Here is a 17,500-nt window from a genome sequence, read left to right on the forward strand (position 1 = left end):
CCCACCCTCCCTGGGTTCCAGGGGCTCCTCACTGGCTCTTCCTGGAGGCGCACGGGGGAATTCTGACTATGAGCGTGTGCTTCTGCAAGAACCAAAAGTCCCACTCCATAAATCCCACCCCCACCATGACTGACCACACCGGGTGACACTAACCCTAGAAAGCCACTGCACCTATCCCTTATTCCCTTATCTGTCACTGAAATATGAAATAAACGGTGGTATCACAAAAGGCTTCTGTCTAATCAACTTCATTTCTAAATAAATATTTTTAAAAAACTTAAAAAGGAAAAGTTAAAATATTCTTGAATGTCTTAGAATGGATAGAAATATTATTTGAAGAAAAACTATGGTAAATTGCAAGACAATATATATTCATTTTTATGTATATTTATGTTTATGAAAAATGGCAGGACATTGCTCTGTAGAAGGAAGTTGCCTTTCCTGAATAAAAGTTCCCGGCCACAGAATGACTGCCCCCCACATCATGTATTAGCCCACCACTCTGTCCTCGTTTTTTATTTATATATATATATATATATATATATATATATATAATGTTGTAAATGTGGATTTTAATGTGTTGTGAGCCGCTTTGATTGTCTCGTCACAGAAAAGTGGGATACAAATAAAAGTTTTATTATTATTATTTATTATTTGATTATTTTTCCTGATTAAAAGGCTGTGTGATAAACATTAAATATACACATATCTTTTCCCTATGAAAAACATTGTAACATTAAAAAAAGCATTTAAAATGTTCTGAGTAATGGATGTGGGTGGTGGACGTGTTATATTAGTCATCAGTGATTACAGGACATTTTTCCCCTTTCAGAAGGTCTACATAATAACGGATGTCCTAAGAATGAAAAACAAAACATGTAGAACAAAATTTAAAGAGTGATCTATACAGGAATAGGAAACTGCATTACCCATTACCCCCAAAGTTATTAGCACAACTCAACAGGTATCTGAAGCAATCTCATACACTTGCACTGAAGGGATGTTGCTTAAATTGCTGCGAATTAGTTGTAGATGTTCACATATATTGCCTAAAGCATGACAGAATTCTGAAACACTCTAAACAAAAATAATAATAGGACATTAAAGATTAACATACATACCATGGAAAATCATTGTTGTTGCAATATTACCTTCAAGTGTGCTCGACACAAAGACCCTGAAAACTATTGCATTAATTTTCATTTTATTTAAAAGTATCTAACGTATGATTCATTCAAAATAGTAGCAGTTCCTTTAGAATAAAAATATTGTCTGAGCAGAACTAAATCTGGAATCTGAATTTGCTTTTTTGCTGGTGGCTTCAGAACAAAACTAGCCTGCAGCTGTTGCTTGTTCACTAGGTGATTTTAGAAGAAAATTTTTGCTAACAATTATATTTAGGAGACAGCTGGTGGTGTCTGAATGAAAATGTAAAGGGGGATCACAAAGGTAAAAAGTTTGAGTACCCCTGTAATAATATAACTTGTATTGTCATTTTAAAATATGCATTGGGACTTAAACTGTGGCAGTGTTTACAATAGTCAATAATAGTTGGCAGAAACAGAATAAAAAAACCTGGAAAACACGTATTCACAGTGGAAGAATGAAAGGAGACAAAGGCCCGTTACAAACGGGCCTTAAAGTACGCGACGAGCGCATACTAGGGTTAGGAAGGGGCGGTGCTTCCGCACCCCCTAACCCTAGTACGTGCTCCATGTGTAGAAAATGGCGGTGGCTGTTCCACACGGCCGCCGCCATCACTACGTCACGACCGCACCGCCTCCAAACAAGGCGGCGCGGTTGTGACATATTGGGGCCGCGACAGGGCACCTAGGGCGCCCTTTCCGCAACCCCGGAAGGAGCTCTGTTTCGGAGCTCCTTCTGGGTTTGCGTTGTTGGGCGCAGCCTTTACATAGCTGTGCCCAGCGATGCAGAGGAGAAAGGGGCCAAGCGGCCCTTTCTCCTCCTCTCCGCCGCCGTCGGGTGTCCTTGGGGCATGAAGCCCCAAGGACACCCCTTTCCAGGCAGCAGGGAAGTGGCCTTTTGCTGCTTCCTCGCGGCCTGGAAAGTGGTGAATCGGGGCCTCGGAGGCTGCTGTTGTGGCAGCTGAGGCCCCAATACACCGGGGAAAGCAGCGCCTACAGGCCACCTCAAAGGGGCAGTCTGTAACGCGCCAAAGTGTCCCATTTACTGAGCAAAAGTAGAAAACTTTCATTTCTTCAAAAGCTCAAACTATTTTGGCCTTATCACTGTTATAGATTATTGATGATCATAAAACCAGCATTTTAACCAGAAATCAGCAGGGAGACCAAGGAGTCGATTGGAAAGGGAAAATGTTTATTTTTAGCTGCAGCTGTTGTTCCCAGCAGGAAATACTTCCAAATTACTAGGACCTCAATTCTAAAAGGAACCAAGTTTTTATAGTATTTTCAACAAAGGAAACTACACATCACATTTCATTGGTTACATTTAATTAAATATTTACACCCCTGTATATTCATTGAATGTTTTAGCATACATCTCTATCCCACGTGGGTTACCCATCAATCAGTCTTTTATCTATATGTTTTGTTTCACTGTCCCCAAACTGTCTATGTAGTACTTCCTTTTATTTGGGTTAACATCTTGAGTTAGGAGCCATTTCCAAATTGTTTACATTCCTAAACAGAGAATTTGTCATGATCTGAATAACATTTGCTCTCGTACATTTCACATTTCAGCACTATAATCTTCAGCTCCTGAGCATAGTAAAATTCCAATTTAAATCTACTCACCACATCACAGGGCAATTATCAGAAATTTCTGGAGTTACAGTCTGCACTCTCTATAAAGGTGGGCCTTCTAAGTATTAGAAAGGTGGATGCAGTGTTTGCAATGTTCAATAATAATTGGCCCTATACAACCCAGGAACAGGTACATAAACAATGCTAAACTGATTCACTATAATACATTTGACCATGTTTCTTTGAGAAGGGGGAAATCATCGTCATGCAAATGGTGAAAATATGTGATTTCCCATAAAATATTTAATATCTCTTTACCTTGTGTGCCATAGTTTTAAATTCCCTCATCCCAAAAGGGCCTCCATAGTTTATGTTGTTCATATTTTCCTCCAATCTTCGCTCCTCCTCCTTCTGAATTTAAGCCATCTTTTTAATATTTTCTGCGTATAAGTTGAACAAATAGGGTGAGAAGATACATCCTTGTCAACTCCCTTTCCAATTGAGAACCACACTGTTTCTCTGTATTCTTTTCATATTGAATGGTTGCAATAAAATGGGAGGGTATTTATTATCTAAATGCCTCTGGCATTCAGGCTGGTACAGTCTTGCTAAACTGGTCTCTGACAAAGCCAAAGCAAAACAGTTTCTTCTTTTTATGTGAAACCCATAGTGGGAGCATTCTGTGCCTCTGAGAGTCATTGCTTCATTACTTTAGCATGTGGATTGTCTTCTGTAGTCAAGAAATTAGAAGACAACCATAGATAGACAGCCATAAAAGAACAAGGAACTAGATAAGTTCTTCAAGTGTAAAGCTGCTGTTGTTGTCTACCTTCAAGTCATTTCTGACTTATGGTGATCCTAAGGTGAAGCTATCATGAGTGGTTTTTTGGGGAGCAAGATTTGCACAGAAGACAGTTGCCTTTGCTTTCCAGTGGTTTCCATGGTCATGTGAGGAATCAAACCGTGGTCTTCAGAGTCATAGTTCAGTACTCAAACCACAATACCATGCTTGTAAAGACATATCTTTAAGTATCAAGGTCAGAATCACTCAGACTATCGTATTTCTGATTTCTTGTTACAGTTATGAAAGCTGGACAGAGAAGAAGACAAGAGGAAGAAAATCATCACATGTGAAAACGTAGAGCTGGAGAAGAGTACAATAGATACCACAGACTGCTAAAAAGATAATTGAATGTGTCTTAGGGCAATGTGTCAATCAAGCCTGAACTCTCCTCAGAAGCTGTTACTCAAGGATCCAGCCCACAGTTACCCCTTGTTGGTTTATATCAAATCAGTATCAAAAAGGGATGTTACAGCCAAGTAGCCAAAAAAGGTCATCCCCAGTGCAGGAAACCAACTGTACCATATTAGGAAATCCAGCTGCTGCTGCTGCTTTATCTTCTTCTTCCTATTATTAGTATTATTTCTTACTTGGCTCTCCCCATGGATCTAGGTGGAGAACAAAAACAATTAAGGGACACACCACATCAGTTAAGACACATCAGTTTAAAAGATATACATTACACATTTTGAAACAATCCACATTAATAATAATGTGACTCGGGAAGACTGCTGTATAGGTGGACTTACAGAAACAAGGAAGCCACAGCTCTGAGTTTGCAAGACCTGAGCAGAGCAGTTGATAATCAACACTCCCGGAGGCCTCTCATTAATAGGGTCACCATAAATTTAAATTGGCTTGACAGCAAATAATGACAACATGTCTAATCAGACATCAGTAAAAACAACTGCAAATGAAGAAGCAAGCAGCAGGACTGCTGAGTGACTACTGTTAGGTGGATAGCATGTAATCACACAGAAGTGTGAGTGATTATACATTCCATAGAGGATCCATTAATAAGAAGTTAATGAGTCTGAAGTGCTCAGGAATACACTCAAACCTGAGGTTTAATGTCTCTAAAAACATTAAGTTTTTTTTAATTAGATTTCTTTTCTGTCCTATCCTCTAGGCATAGGGCACCTTGCACTTTAGCCTCATCTTGTTTAATTCACATTTTAAATTAAATTGAAAATAACTAGCTCAAGACTACATGCTGTGCAAAACTGTGTGTCTGTACCTTTAAGTCACCTGTTGACTTATGGTGACCTCATGCATTTCATAGGGTTTTTTTAGACAAGGAATACTATGGAGTGGTTTTGCCAGTTCCTGTCCAGGAAAGCAGCCAAAGGGCTGATAAGGCAGCTAGTTCCCAAACAAACAAACCCCCTCCCAGCACAGCAAAGTCAGTGTAAGCTACACAGTCCTGGAGATTCACAGTAGTTCTACCAAAAGGGATTACCAAGAGAATTGTCAGACGGTCCGAGGTTCAGGGCAACAGATAGGCAGGTCGATAAAGCAGTCCAAGGTCAAGGTTTCCGGGTAGTCAAGACAAGAAGCCAAAGGAGCCAGAGACAGAGTCTTTCCTCTAAAAGAGTCAGATATCCACTGGCCAAGAACCACACATGCTCTAGGTGCTTAAGAAGGCAAGGAGCCGGCCTTCAGCTGTGTCTGATTACGAAGACGCTTCTGATAAAGCCTCCGAGATCTTCGAAGGCCCTCTCTTTCTGCTCGACGCTCATTGAAGGTAGGCACACTGCCCAGATCTTCCTCCGTGTCCACAGCCTCGGCACCAGGCAAACTTGACTGCTGAATCTCTGGAGGGGCCATAGACTCTGCTCCAGCAGAACTAGGGCCAGCCTCTGGCTCCTCCATTACAGGTTCAGGTCCCAGGGGCTCTAGCTCATCCTCTGAGTCCTCCAAGCCATCCTCCAGGCTGGGCATGACAGTTCCTTCCTGTGAAATAGTCTGCAGAAATAGAGCCCACAGCACTAGCGTTGACACTGCTTAGTTTCCAAGACAAGACAGGATCTGTCTTTAGGGTATGCAAAACTTTGGGGGTATGCAGCTCTTAGGGCAGTGGTTCTCAACCTTCCTAATGCTGTGACCCTTTAATACAATTCCTCATGTTGTGGTGGCCCCCAACAATAAAATTATTTTCATTGCTACTTCATAAATGGTAATTTTGCTAGTTTTCCAATGGTCTTGGGTGACCCCTGTGAAAGGGTCGTTTGACCCACAGGTTGAGAACCATTGCCTTAGGGCATGTTGTTAACTACCTTTGAGTAGATTTTGACTCATGGCGACCCCATGGATGAGACATCTCCAAGATCATCTGCCCTCATCTGCTCTTCATAGTTCCTTCAGGCTACTACCTGTTGCTTCCTTGATTGAGTCTATCCATTCAGTATGCAGTCTCTCTCTTTTTCCCCTACCTCCTACCTTTCCAAGCATTATTGTCTTTTCCAGTGAGTCACCTCTTCTCATGATGTGGCTGAAGTACAACAGCCTCAATTTGGTCATTCTGGCTTCTAGGGAGAGTTCAGGCTTGATCTGTTTCAGTAACCATTTGTTTGTCTTTTTGGCCATTCATGGTATCCTCAGCACACTTCTCCAGTGCCACATCTCAATTGAGTTGATTTTCTTTCTATCAGCTTTGTACACTGTCCAACTCTCACATCCGTCCTTTAAAAAGCTGGTAAGATGGATCTCTTCCAGCAGGCTTTTCCTGAACAGATAACCAGCCACCAAATAAGTTGAACCTGTTATGCCCTGATTTCTGCTACAGTCATTGTTGATTTGTTTATTATTTTAAGGAATGTTTTAATCTGTAAACTGTTTATTTTTATTTTAGGGGTGGGTGGGTTATTGGGATACGGGATTGTATATTTTAACGTGTAAGCCGCCTCAGTTGTGTTGCACAGAGAGGCGGGATATAAATAATAATAATAATAATAATAATAATAATTATTATTATTATTCATCTGGGAAAGAGAATGTTAAGAGGTGACACGACAGTCATGTTTAAATATTTGAAAGGATGTCATACTGAGGATGATACAAGCTTGTTCTCTGCTGCTCCAGAGACTAGGACACAGAGCACTGGACTGAAACTACAAGAAAAGAGATTCCACCAAAACACTAGGAAGAGCATCCTGACAGTAAGAGCTGTTTGATAGTGGAATATGCTGCCTCGGAATGTGGTGGAGTCTCCTTCTTTGGAGGTTTTTAAACAGAGGCTGGATGGCTGGCTAGATGGCCATCTGTTGGGAGTGCTTTGATTGTGTCTTCCTGCACGGCAGGGGCATGGGCTGGATGACCCTCTTCCAGTTCTGGGATTCCTCTCAGACTGAGAGTGTGACTTGCCCAAGGTCACCCAGTAGGTTTCTATAGCTGATAGTGTCACTTGGTGGGGTTTAAACCGCCTGCACCACTTTGTTGCACCACTTGGGATTCGAACCCTGGTCTCTCAGTGTCCTAGTCCAACACTCAAACCACACCACCACACCGGCTCTCCCTTGGGTTACCTGCAGGTACTCTTACAATAACATTGTCAAATACAATAATATTATTATTCTCCATATTGTAAACTGGATGGAAGGCTTGTATTGTAGTACTTTGAGTGTTGGACGATAACTCGGGAGATCTGAGTTTGATTCCGAGCTCAGTTCCTTGCTTGAGCAAGTCACATTCCCTCAGCCTCAGAGGATCATAGAAATGGCAAACCCCCTCTGAAAAAAATATCCCAAGAAAACCCTATGATAAGTTTGCCTTAGGGTTGCCATAAGTCAACAATGACTTGGAGGCAAGAACAACAACAGCAACAACGATGCAGAGTCTGGAGGATAATAGCTTAAGTAAGGATGCCTGATAAATGTGTGTCTGTCACAATAATTATAATATGTGACATTTCACCTCTCTACCTGAGTGTATGTTTATCACCATTCTCACCTCCACCTCTGGACTACACATTTATCACTCCCATTAAAAGCTAGCTACACTACAGCTACGTATTTGGGACAGAATGTTTAAGGACTGCCATCATCATCCATCTTGTGGAGCATTACTAAAAAGAGAACCATGACTGCAAATGTCCTCTAACCTTAGAACTATGTAAATCAGTAGGTCACAACATTAATAAGAACCATCTTATCCGACTTATTTCAACAGCTCTACTCTGACCCAAGGTCTAACTGCAACCCACTACAATTTCACTGGTTCCTTCAGATTAACAGGTGGATGAGTATTTAACTGTGAAATAAAGCTTGATGTGAATCAGACTAATTATACTTTTTGATGTCTGTATCCTGCTTAAGAGAATAGAAAAAGCATCGTATGTACATATTTATTTACAGAACACAAAGCAGCCCTCCTCACTCATCCGTCTTGAATACCATTTGGGGAGAAATGCAAGATATAAGTGCAAAAAAATAAATAAAATAAAAATAAATAAGTGTCTTTACTTAGGAGTAAATTTGTTGAACACAATAGGGCTAGTGTCTGAGTAAAATCTCTAGATAGGATAAAGATACACATTTAACAGCATCTGATTTTTCTTTCTCCAACAGAAGGATTGTCTACAAGCTCACATTTTTATTTTTAAATAACTCTGAACTGGTTTTAAAAGATAACAAAGGAATTTTGCAGCACCTCTGAAATATAGAAGTTTGTAGCATATGCTTTTGCAGTCTCAGTCTACTTCATCAGATGTGCCTGCATTGGTTGTAACTCAGATAATTTAAAAATGTAATTTAAGGGATGATTCAGAGAAATCTCCCTACTTTGTACATTGTTAGCACATTGCAATTATCACAATTACCTTTTTGTTTGATTTTCTACACAGAAGGAAATAACAATTTTGAGCTGCTACTAATACTGCACTTGTGCAGAAGCTACAGAGATTATGAATGTTTATCTCCCGCATAGTCTTCTCATACTGAGACAATCTGGCTGAATACTTTAAAAAAGAAAAAAATGCAGATAAAGAAGTATTCAGCTTTCTAAAATTAAGTAAAATCCTTATTCACAAAGATGAAAGAGATATGGCATGTACTAGTCAAAATATTATATTTTCTGGACTTGGTCACTAATGATAATTATTTAAGCACCTCAACTGAAATAGTTCCCATGAAAAAGATTACTTCATAGTTTAATTTCTGGATCTTTCTCCCTCCCCAAGAGGGAAGAAACATTGCATTTGCTCATCTTCTGAATAATAACTACCATATATACAGTAAGTCTAAAGCCTATAAGTCTAAAAATGTATGCCCAAAAGTTGACCTCAAAATCCCAGGTCGACTTATTTACAAGTCAGTATGGTAATGTGATAGCAGCTCTTTCAAATTTCGCCATGTGGTTGGGAGAGAGTTTCTTTTTCTCTTGAGCCAAGGAGAAAGAGTCCTGGGTGATTGATTGCAGTTAAACAAACAAACAGAATCCCTCTCCCTCCTGCTGCTGTCTGGGGAGTCATGGGTGAAACCAAAGTTGAAACACTGAAGCAAAAAATCTCAATTAGAGTCCCTCTTGCTGTGCACACATACACACATTGAAGGAGCCTCCAAGTTTTACCCTCAACTTATCCACAGGTCATGGCCAAATCCATAATTTTGGCCCCAAAACCTGCCCTCGATTTATACATGAGGTTGATTTATAGTTGAGTATACACGGTAACTTTGTGGCAATTTGGGGAGGGTGGGGGCAATGTATCTTTATTTAAATGTTCTTCTCCATCCCAAGCACCTATGGAATTTACATAAATGGGTTTGTTTTTTCTTTTAACTGTTCGAGCACTAATTAAATGGATTTACTCCAATTGATACAAAAATTGCATTTAGGCTATAATCTGTTTTTTAAAATTTACATTACAAATGGATAAATGCCAGGACAAATTTTATTTTCTTTAAATAAAAATGTCACAGACTGCATCCACTCTACAGAATTAATGCAGTTTGACACCATTTTTAAGTGCCATGGCTCAATGCGATGAAATTCTGGGATCTGCAGTTTTGTGAGTTATTTAGCCTTCTCTGTCAGTCATCTCTGATGTCACAACAAACTATGAATCCCAAGACTTCATAGGATGGAGCCATGACAGTTCCCCTTCTAACAAGAGATGGAGCCACTGTATAACTGTATCTCTGCAAGGCAACCCAGAAGGATAAAGCCGCTAAGAGGTTCAGCAGAACCGACAAGGACACACTTCCCTGTTTAGCTGCCAACAAAGATTATTCACCAAGGTGACCAAAGCCATCTCTGTCTCATAACCAAGCCTGAAACCTGATTGAAATTGATCTAGATAATCTGTTCGCTTCAGGAATCCCTAGAGCTGGGAAGCCACTGTACATTCTTGCTCAAAAATGGAATACAGTGGGTCCTCCACATTTGCTGGGATTAGAGGTGAAGGACCCCTGTGAATATGGGAAAACCACAAATAAAAAGACTCTATTCTTTTTACCTCAGAAAACACCTCTCTAGGAATCTCTAGATCCTCCAGTGCAACTCTATGGTCAATATTTGCCAGAGATTGATCATAGAATCATGCTGGAGGCTCTACAAATGCTTAGAGCAGTGTTTTCTCTAGGAACATCTAGGTTCTCCAGCACAACTTTATGGTCAATGTCTGGCATTGTGAAGGAGGACCTAAAGATTCCTAGAGAACATATTAATCAAAACCGCAAATAATAAAATAAGCAAAAGTCAAAGCTGCAAACATGGAAAGCCAATTGCATAGTAGAACCTTAGTATCCATAGGAGTTTGGTTCCAGGGCCTCCATGGATACCAAAATCTGTGGGTGCTCAAGCTCCATGAAATATAATGGTATGGTAAAATGGTGTCCCCTTTATAAAATGTGAAATTTGTTTTTTTGAGATTTATATATTTTTAAAGTATTTTCAAGCTGCAGATGGTTGAATCCGCGGATAAAGAATCCGTGGATATGGAGGATGGATTGTATTGAACACTGGCTGATAGTTATCCATTACAGAGGGAACATTTTTTTTAAAACAGAAATCTTAGCTACAACTTGTTGTTACCTCCCTTCAGGCTGATCTCGACTCATGGGAACCTTGCTGATGAGACATCTCCAGGCCCCCGTTCTCTACTGCTCTGCCCAGCTCCTGCAAACTCATATTTGTGGTCTCTTTAATAAAGTCCATACATCTAGCATGTGGCCTTCCTCTCTTTCTACTTCCTTCTACCTTTCCCAAGATCGTTTTCTCAACTATTCATGCCCTCTGCCTTTAGGAGTATTGGAATCTGCCTTGTTATAAGGAGGCATTGACTACTTCCTTCACCCACTCAGCTACTTTCCCTCTAGCCTTTTAAAGAGCCAAGAAGGGCAAGGGCCTTCAAGGATCATTCAAGGGCTTTATTCAAGGGACTCAGGCTATTGTTTGCTCTTGCTTAACTGAAGTTATGTTTCAGACATACTCTTTGCTGGCTTGAAGATACTGAAAAAAGAAGTGTGAAAGAATGAGTCACCTAATTGGTACTATTAAGTCATTAAACTGTCTTTCCTGATAATGTATAAGTAAAAAAAAAAATGCCAAAAGAGTAGTCTGCTGAAGTTGCAACAAGTCCTGTGGCATCTTAAAGAGATAGCAGTTGGTTCAGAAACATGCACATTATCCCTTTAATGCTGGTACAATTAAACATGAAAAATTGTTGTGCTACTGGATTTTCTTGTGATCATTCAAAGTAAACCAATACAGTGCGCCTGCACCATATGCAGGTGCACCATACGCAGCATTCAGCTTACGCTGAAGCCATGCTGCAGGAAAAACAATGGTGCACGTTCTCATGGCGCGTACTGTGCCACATGCATGAGCCCCATTGAAAACAATGGAGCTCGAGCATACATGTTTTTCCCTTACGCGGGGGTATGTTGGTGGGTCCAGAACAGATCCCTCATGTAAGGGAAGGGCCCACTGTAATTGCTTTAGAAATGTGGGTATAATAGCTGGGGTGCTACTTCCAGTATTTAACCAGCCGCTGAAAGCTGGCTTGATTGAATCTTGCCATGAAGAACCACCCAAAGAGGGAGCCTCCTCCAATGTGTATTTGTGCAATACTGACACTTACTGAACTGTGTTTGGGTTGCGTGCCTTCAAGTCATCACTGATTTATGGCGATCCTAGGGCAAACCTATCATAGGGTTTTCTTAGCAAGATTTGTTCAGAGGAGGTTTGCCATTGGTTCCCCCTGAGCCTGAAAAAGTATGACTTGCCAAAGGTCACTCAGTGGGTTTCATGGCTGAGTGGGAATCGAACCCTGGTCTCCAGTCTCAGTCCAACACTCAAACCACTATGCCATGAACTACTCTGTGTAAATTACCTGACTGAGCAGTAAGCACCAAACAGCTCATAGTACTTGCTATAGTTCCTTCAGCCCAGGGCACGTCCAGACCAGTTCTGCACTTCCTTGTCATGCTGAGTGGTCCTAAAAGTATGCATTTCTTAAAATGAAAGAGAGGGAGGCAGTTAAAGAAGACTAGCATGGAGCCAAATCCACCTGCATACAAATGAGCTATGGTACCAAGCAGTGAGGAAAACATACATAAAGATGCTCTTTATTTATTATCATTACTTGAAACATCCAGGGATGAATCCCAATAGTGAAAACAGGTGCAGCTGAGCTGCAACCCAATTCATGTTCTTCCATATATCTCTGTGTTCCATTAAATCTCCATCACCACACCATTCTCCTTAATCTTGACCCACCTTCCCCTCTGGTATGGTCACTGCACTCCTCATGCTATAAAATACGAATCACTGCTCCCCTTCTCCTCAGATTAAATTATCCAGGCTTCCCTGTTTTGCCCATTCAACCCTAGGTTCCTTCCAGTGCCATGTCTTTAAGTTACTTCTAAACAGTGGCACCACTAAGGGATGCAGGAGGTGAGGGCATGGCACTGGAAGGAACCTAGGGTGGAATGGGCAAAACTGGGAAGCCTGGATAATTTAATCTGAGGAGAAGGAGGGCAATGATTCGTATTTTATAGGATGAGGAGTGCAATGACCAGAGGGGGGTGTCACCCAGAGGGATCGTCATAGCTACTGGGCAAACAAAAAAGGCTTTTTCCCCACTTGCCCAGCAGCCGCACCAGACCCTAAATGGGCTCTCCGGAGCCCACACACACACACCCAGTAGCAGCCAGCACATGGGATTTTGAAGGCCTTGGGAGGGTGGTTTGGCCAAGTGGGGTGGGGTGGGATGGGAAGGGGAGGAGAGGAGAGGGCAAGGCAGTTCTCCCCCCCCCCCCGCCCGCACTAGGTGACACCAACCTAACAGCACTGCTTCTAAGTACCCCACATTGCTTTCTTCAAGCTCCCCATAGTATTTTCTCATAACCACACTTGCATTTTGGTCATTCTGCACAGAAGCCTTGTTGTTGACAAGGACTCGGAACAATGGGTTCATGGCAGCATAGTCAAACCCCTCCCCCCCCCCATTGGACTGGATGACCCTTGAGGTCTCTTCCAACTCTCTGATCCAATGAATCCATTGCTCCATGCAGGGACACACAATCAAAGCACCCCCAACAGATGGACATCCAGCCTGTTTAAAAAAGGCCAAGTTACAGGAAAAGAACATCCTGATGGTAAGAGCTGCTCAGCAGTGGGAATAGGCTGCTTCAGAAGGTGGTGGAATCTCTCTTTCTTGGCAAGTTTTTAAACAGAGGCTGGATGACCATCTGTCAGGAGTACTTTGATTGTGGGTTCCTGCATGGCAAGCGTTGAACTGGATGGCCCTTCGGGTCTTTTCTAACTCTCTGATTATGGCTTGAGACAGACGGGTGGGAAGGGGCATGTCCGTGCTGATTCTAGGGTTCAGGAGTGCGCAGCAACCGCACGCTCCCAAATCCTAGTCCATACGGAGTTGGCCATCAGGGTCAAAATGGAAGACATTCAAGGAAACTGGAGCCAAAAAAGATCTCAAAGCGTTCCTAGGAAAGGCTGTGCAAAAACAAACTTACTAGTCCGGAGTCCGCCATGATGACGCAAGTGCAGTGCTGTGTCTGCACATCAGGGTGCCACACTTGCATCATTGATGCGACACACGTGTGCCATGGCACACTGATGGTGGCGCCCACGTGTGCCAACCCCCCCTGCTTTTAGCAGGTTCTTTTTGGTGCGGAGAGAGCCTGTGCAATTTGGTTCCTGTGGGCTCCCTCTGGAGGGAAAATGGATGGCTCCTATATTGTCTTAAAGACTAGTAAGTTTGTTTTTGCACAGCCTTTCCTAGGAATGCTTTGAGATCTTTTTTGGCTCCAGTTTCCTTGAATGTCTTCCATTTTGACCCTAAGAAGCATGGATTTTCTATTCCTAGCAGTGTTTTGAGCTTTTTATGTCCTCCACTTTTCTTGAATGTCTGTCCTTTTCAGCAAGGCTAAAAAGCATGAATTTTGCATTTATACGAGTGCGTTGAGCTTTTAATTGGGTCATATCCCCCTTTTTTCCTTGAATGGTCTCCATTTTGACCGTGACTAAGAAGCACACATACATATAACTATGTTTTATATATTTAACTATATATATATATAGTTCTTCCATTTTGAGCCTGCCTAAGAAGTGAGGGAAATGATCTGGATTCAACATAAACATATAACTATAACTGTATATAAGAGGCACACATTTTGTATTGTTGTGAGCTTTTGTTGGTCTGTCCAGTCCCCCCTTTTGGGCCTAAGAAGCCTGAGCTTTCCATTTCTAGGAGCGTTTGGGCTTTCTATTGGTCTCCTTTTTTTACTGAATGTCTTCCATTTTGAGCCTGCCTGAGAAGGAAGTGAGGGAACTGACTTGCTTTCAACATGAACACACACACACACACAACTATACACATTATATATACACACACATATACAACTTTATATCTTATACACACACACATATATACAACTATATACATTATATATATATGCACACACACCTATATATTCATATATATGTAGTGTGTGTGTGTGTGTGTATAGATATAGATATATATATAGAACTATCTCCCAGAAGAGGCAGACGTTTTGTGTTTGTTCTGAGTCCAGTCCTCCATTTCGGCCTGGGGATCAGGAGGCCCTTTCCATGCCTTTCTGGGAGTCTTTGGGCCTAGTTTCCTCTGGCTGCTGCTGCTGCTGCCCTCTTCTTCTTCTTCTTCTTCCTCTTCTTCCTCCTCCTCCTCCTTTTCCAACCAGCCGTTAGGCCCTGCTGCGCTGCCTCCCCTCAGGCGGCGCTGCCTCCTCCTCTCTCTCTCTCTCTCTCTCTCTCTCTCTCTCTCCCCGCCTGCCGAGTCCGGCCATTTCCTTCCTTCCTTCCTTCCCTGCCTCCTCCTCCTCCTGCTGCTGCTGCTGCTGCTGCTGCTTCTCTTTCTGGGCGGAAGTGACCTGCCTGGGTCCCGGCTGAGCGGCAACAGAAGCCCCTGGGCCGCCGGCGTTCTTCGGTTGCTCCGTGACAGAGAGCGGAGGAGGAGGAGGCGGCCCTGGCCCTGGCCCTGGCCCCCGCGATGGCCTCCGCCGCCGCCGGGCCTCCTGCTCCGCAGAAGGAGCTGGTGTACAACGGGCTTCTGCCGTACGGAGAGCGGCTGGAGGGCGAGGCCCGGCGCCTGCTGGCCCAGATCAAGGCCAACCTCAGCCGCGCCGTCCAGCTCCAGGAGCTCTGGCCCGGAGGCCTCTTCTGGACCAGGAAGCTCTCCACGTGAGTCGCCCCAGTCTCCCAGGAGGAGGGCTGGCAGGGGCCTCTTCTGATCGATCGATCGATTGATCGGTATCGGAGCCCCCTGATCAATCACTGATGGAACGGAGTCGGAGGGCGACAGCGAGGGGGAGCGGTCACTCTGAAGACAAGAAGGGCAGGAAGGGGCCCTGGGGAGGGGGAGGGGGAGGGGGAGGCGTGGGGGCCCCTTCTGATCAGCCAATGCTCAAGTGGCCACTGGGCCATCGCAGTGTCGAAACTGACCCCCTGGTAAAATCACAAAGGGCTGTGAGGAGAAAGAGGGGCCTCCATGATCAGTAAGTCTTCTGATCAATGAATAGTGAAGGCTGGATGGCCATCTGTCAATGGGATGCTTTGAGGGAGAGTTCCTGCATGGCAGAAAGGGGCTGGACTGGACCAGGGCCCTTCTTGGGGTCTCTTCCAACTCCTTGAGTCTGTGATTCTGATCAATGAATGCTTAAGTGGACATTGAAATGGAATTGAATAAGTGCAGTGTTAAAACTGATCACTTTTTAAAACAATAAGGGGTGGAAGGGGCTGGGGATGTGAGGAGAAAGAGGGGCAGCAGGAGCAGGGTATATGGTTGTCGTTGTACAATTAAATTCCCCACAACAACCCACAGCCACATCCAGACTCTCCTCCCCCCAAAGCTGCTCTAAGGCACTACTAGCAAAGGAAGGATTCCTCCTGCTGCCTGGGTTTTTTGTGCCTCCAGGCAATTTCCGATTCAAGGGTGACTTAATATCAAAGGTTTGTTCAGAGGAGGCTTTTGCCATTGCCTTCTCCTGAGGCTGAGAGAGTGTGATTCGCCCAAGGTCACCTAATGGGTTTTCACATCTGAGCCAGGAATCAAACTCTGGTCTCCAGAGCTGTCCTGCCTTCAAGTCATTTCTGACCTCCAGCGACTCTAAGGCGAAGCTATCATGCAGTTTTCTTTGATTTGATCAGAGGAGGTTTTGCTGTTGCCTTCCACTGAGGCTGAGAGAATGTGACCCACCCAAGGTCACCCAATGGGTTTCCATGGCCAAATGGAACCGTGGTCTCCAGAGTCAAGCCCAACACTCAAACCACTATGCCATGCTGTCTCTGGATGGAGCTCCCCAATGGAGAGGGGTCCATTTTGAAAGACTCCAGAAGGCTTGATGGTGGTCCTGAAATGAAACCCCCCCCCCCCTTTTCTTAGTTGGAGGATGCTGCTTGTCAGTGTCAAGTTGTTGTTGTTGTTGTTGTGTGCCTTTTAAAATCTCAGCCACCCATGGAAAAAGTTTTGGTTTGGAGTATTGTGGATTTCTAGATTTAGCAAACTCAACCTGTACATCCCTCATAATTCAGAATTGAAAGGAACGTTGTACACCTGTTGTTGCTGTTCTTACTGGGGCCCTAATTAGTAAAACATATTAATTAATAACAGATAAAGGGTCTTGAGCATGTTTTCTAAAGCTCCCCTGAGTATTTGTGCTTCCAGTGAAGTCCAGTGTTCAGGATTGCAGGCAGAGAGTCCTGTGGCAGTCTCTTGCTACATTTAGGGAATTTTCCCAGTTACTTTGAATGATTTTGGATGAGGGAGGACATGTTATATATATATATATATAGAGAGAGAGAGAGAGAGTCTATTTTTTAAAAAGAAGTGCTTGGAAATAAGCTGTACTTGCATGAATGTGCTATGCTTCCCTACCTGCTCTCACAGCAACAAAGAAAAAATGCTAGGAGGTGAGAGTAATAGGGTTTAGTGCTGTATACTTTGTTCCAGACTGAGTGTATAGAAACACTATGCCATCCCTATTACGGTTGATAGGAACACTCTCTGTGTGCGTGTGTTGGGATTTTAGCCTGCTCCTGGAGGCTTAGGGTAGGCAAGAATGCCTCAAAACAATTGAGCGGTCAAAATACATACCAGCAAAGCAAAACACTAAGTGCAGTTAACAGGTTTCTTGGGAGCCAACAGCTAAATACCTTCAAATGGTGCTCTTTTGAACATCTGAAGAAGAGGGTTGTGTGGGTGTCCCAATCTGTGAAATGAGCATCCCTCTCTGCTAGTGATATGCCAAAACATGTGTGATCCTTCTTTCTTGGAAGTGCCACTTAGCTGGGTCTCTTTTTATTGCCCAAGACGATTTGTGGCCTGAAACAAACATCATCTCATCTGTAATTGTACAGACGATCAATATATTGAACATATATTGAGAGAGCGTGACTCGCCCAAAGTGACTCACCCAGTCGGTTTCCATTGTGGAGTGGG

General features: G+C 43.1%; 1 protein-coding gene and 1 long non-coding RNA gene across 4 annotated transcripts in view; one reads left to right on the plus strand and one right to left on the minus strand.

Annotated features, from left to right (window-relative positions):
- Positions 1 to 677: 677 nt before the first annotated feature.
- On the minus strand, positions 678 to 17,265 carry LOC149310434 (uncharacterized). 2 transcript variants are annotated; one of them, XR_016281650.1, is made up of 5 exons: positions 17,215 to 17,265; positions 11,894 to 12,014; positions 4,087 to 4,172; positions 3,042 to 3,813; positions 678 to 856 (listed from the first exon to the last, which is right to left on the minus strand). It is a non-coding gene; the product is annotated as an uncharacterized LOC149310434 (long non-coding RNA). The 2 variants fall into 2 exon arrangements; XR_016281649.1 differs by lacking the exon at positions 17,215 to 17,265 and having other exon boundaries at positions 11,894 to 12,321.
- Positions 14,911 to 17,500, plus strand: part of PSME4 (proteasome activator subunit 4) — a 132,742-nt gene continuing 130,152 nt past the window's right edge. For both annotated transcript variants that reach the window (XM_089528916.1, XM_089528917.1), the window contains exon 1: positions 14,911 to 15,243. In XM_089528916.1, the coding sequence (XP_089385042.1) occupies positions 15,053 to 15,243 (191 nt within the window). In that variant the 5' untranslated portion in view covers positions 14,911 to 15,052. The remainder of the gene's footprint in view (positions 15,244 to 17,500) is intronic.

Source organism: Sceloporus occidentalis, unplaced genomic scaffold (genome assembly GCF_023333645.1).
Source record: "Sceloporus occidentalis isolate IW3139 unplaced genomic scaffold, rSceOcc1.0.p SCAF_6, whole genome shotgun sequence".
Classification (NCBI taxonomy): Eukaryota; Metazoa; Chordata; class Lepidosauria; order Squamata; family Phrynosomatidae; genus Sceloporus; species Sceloporus occidentalis.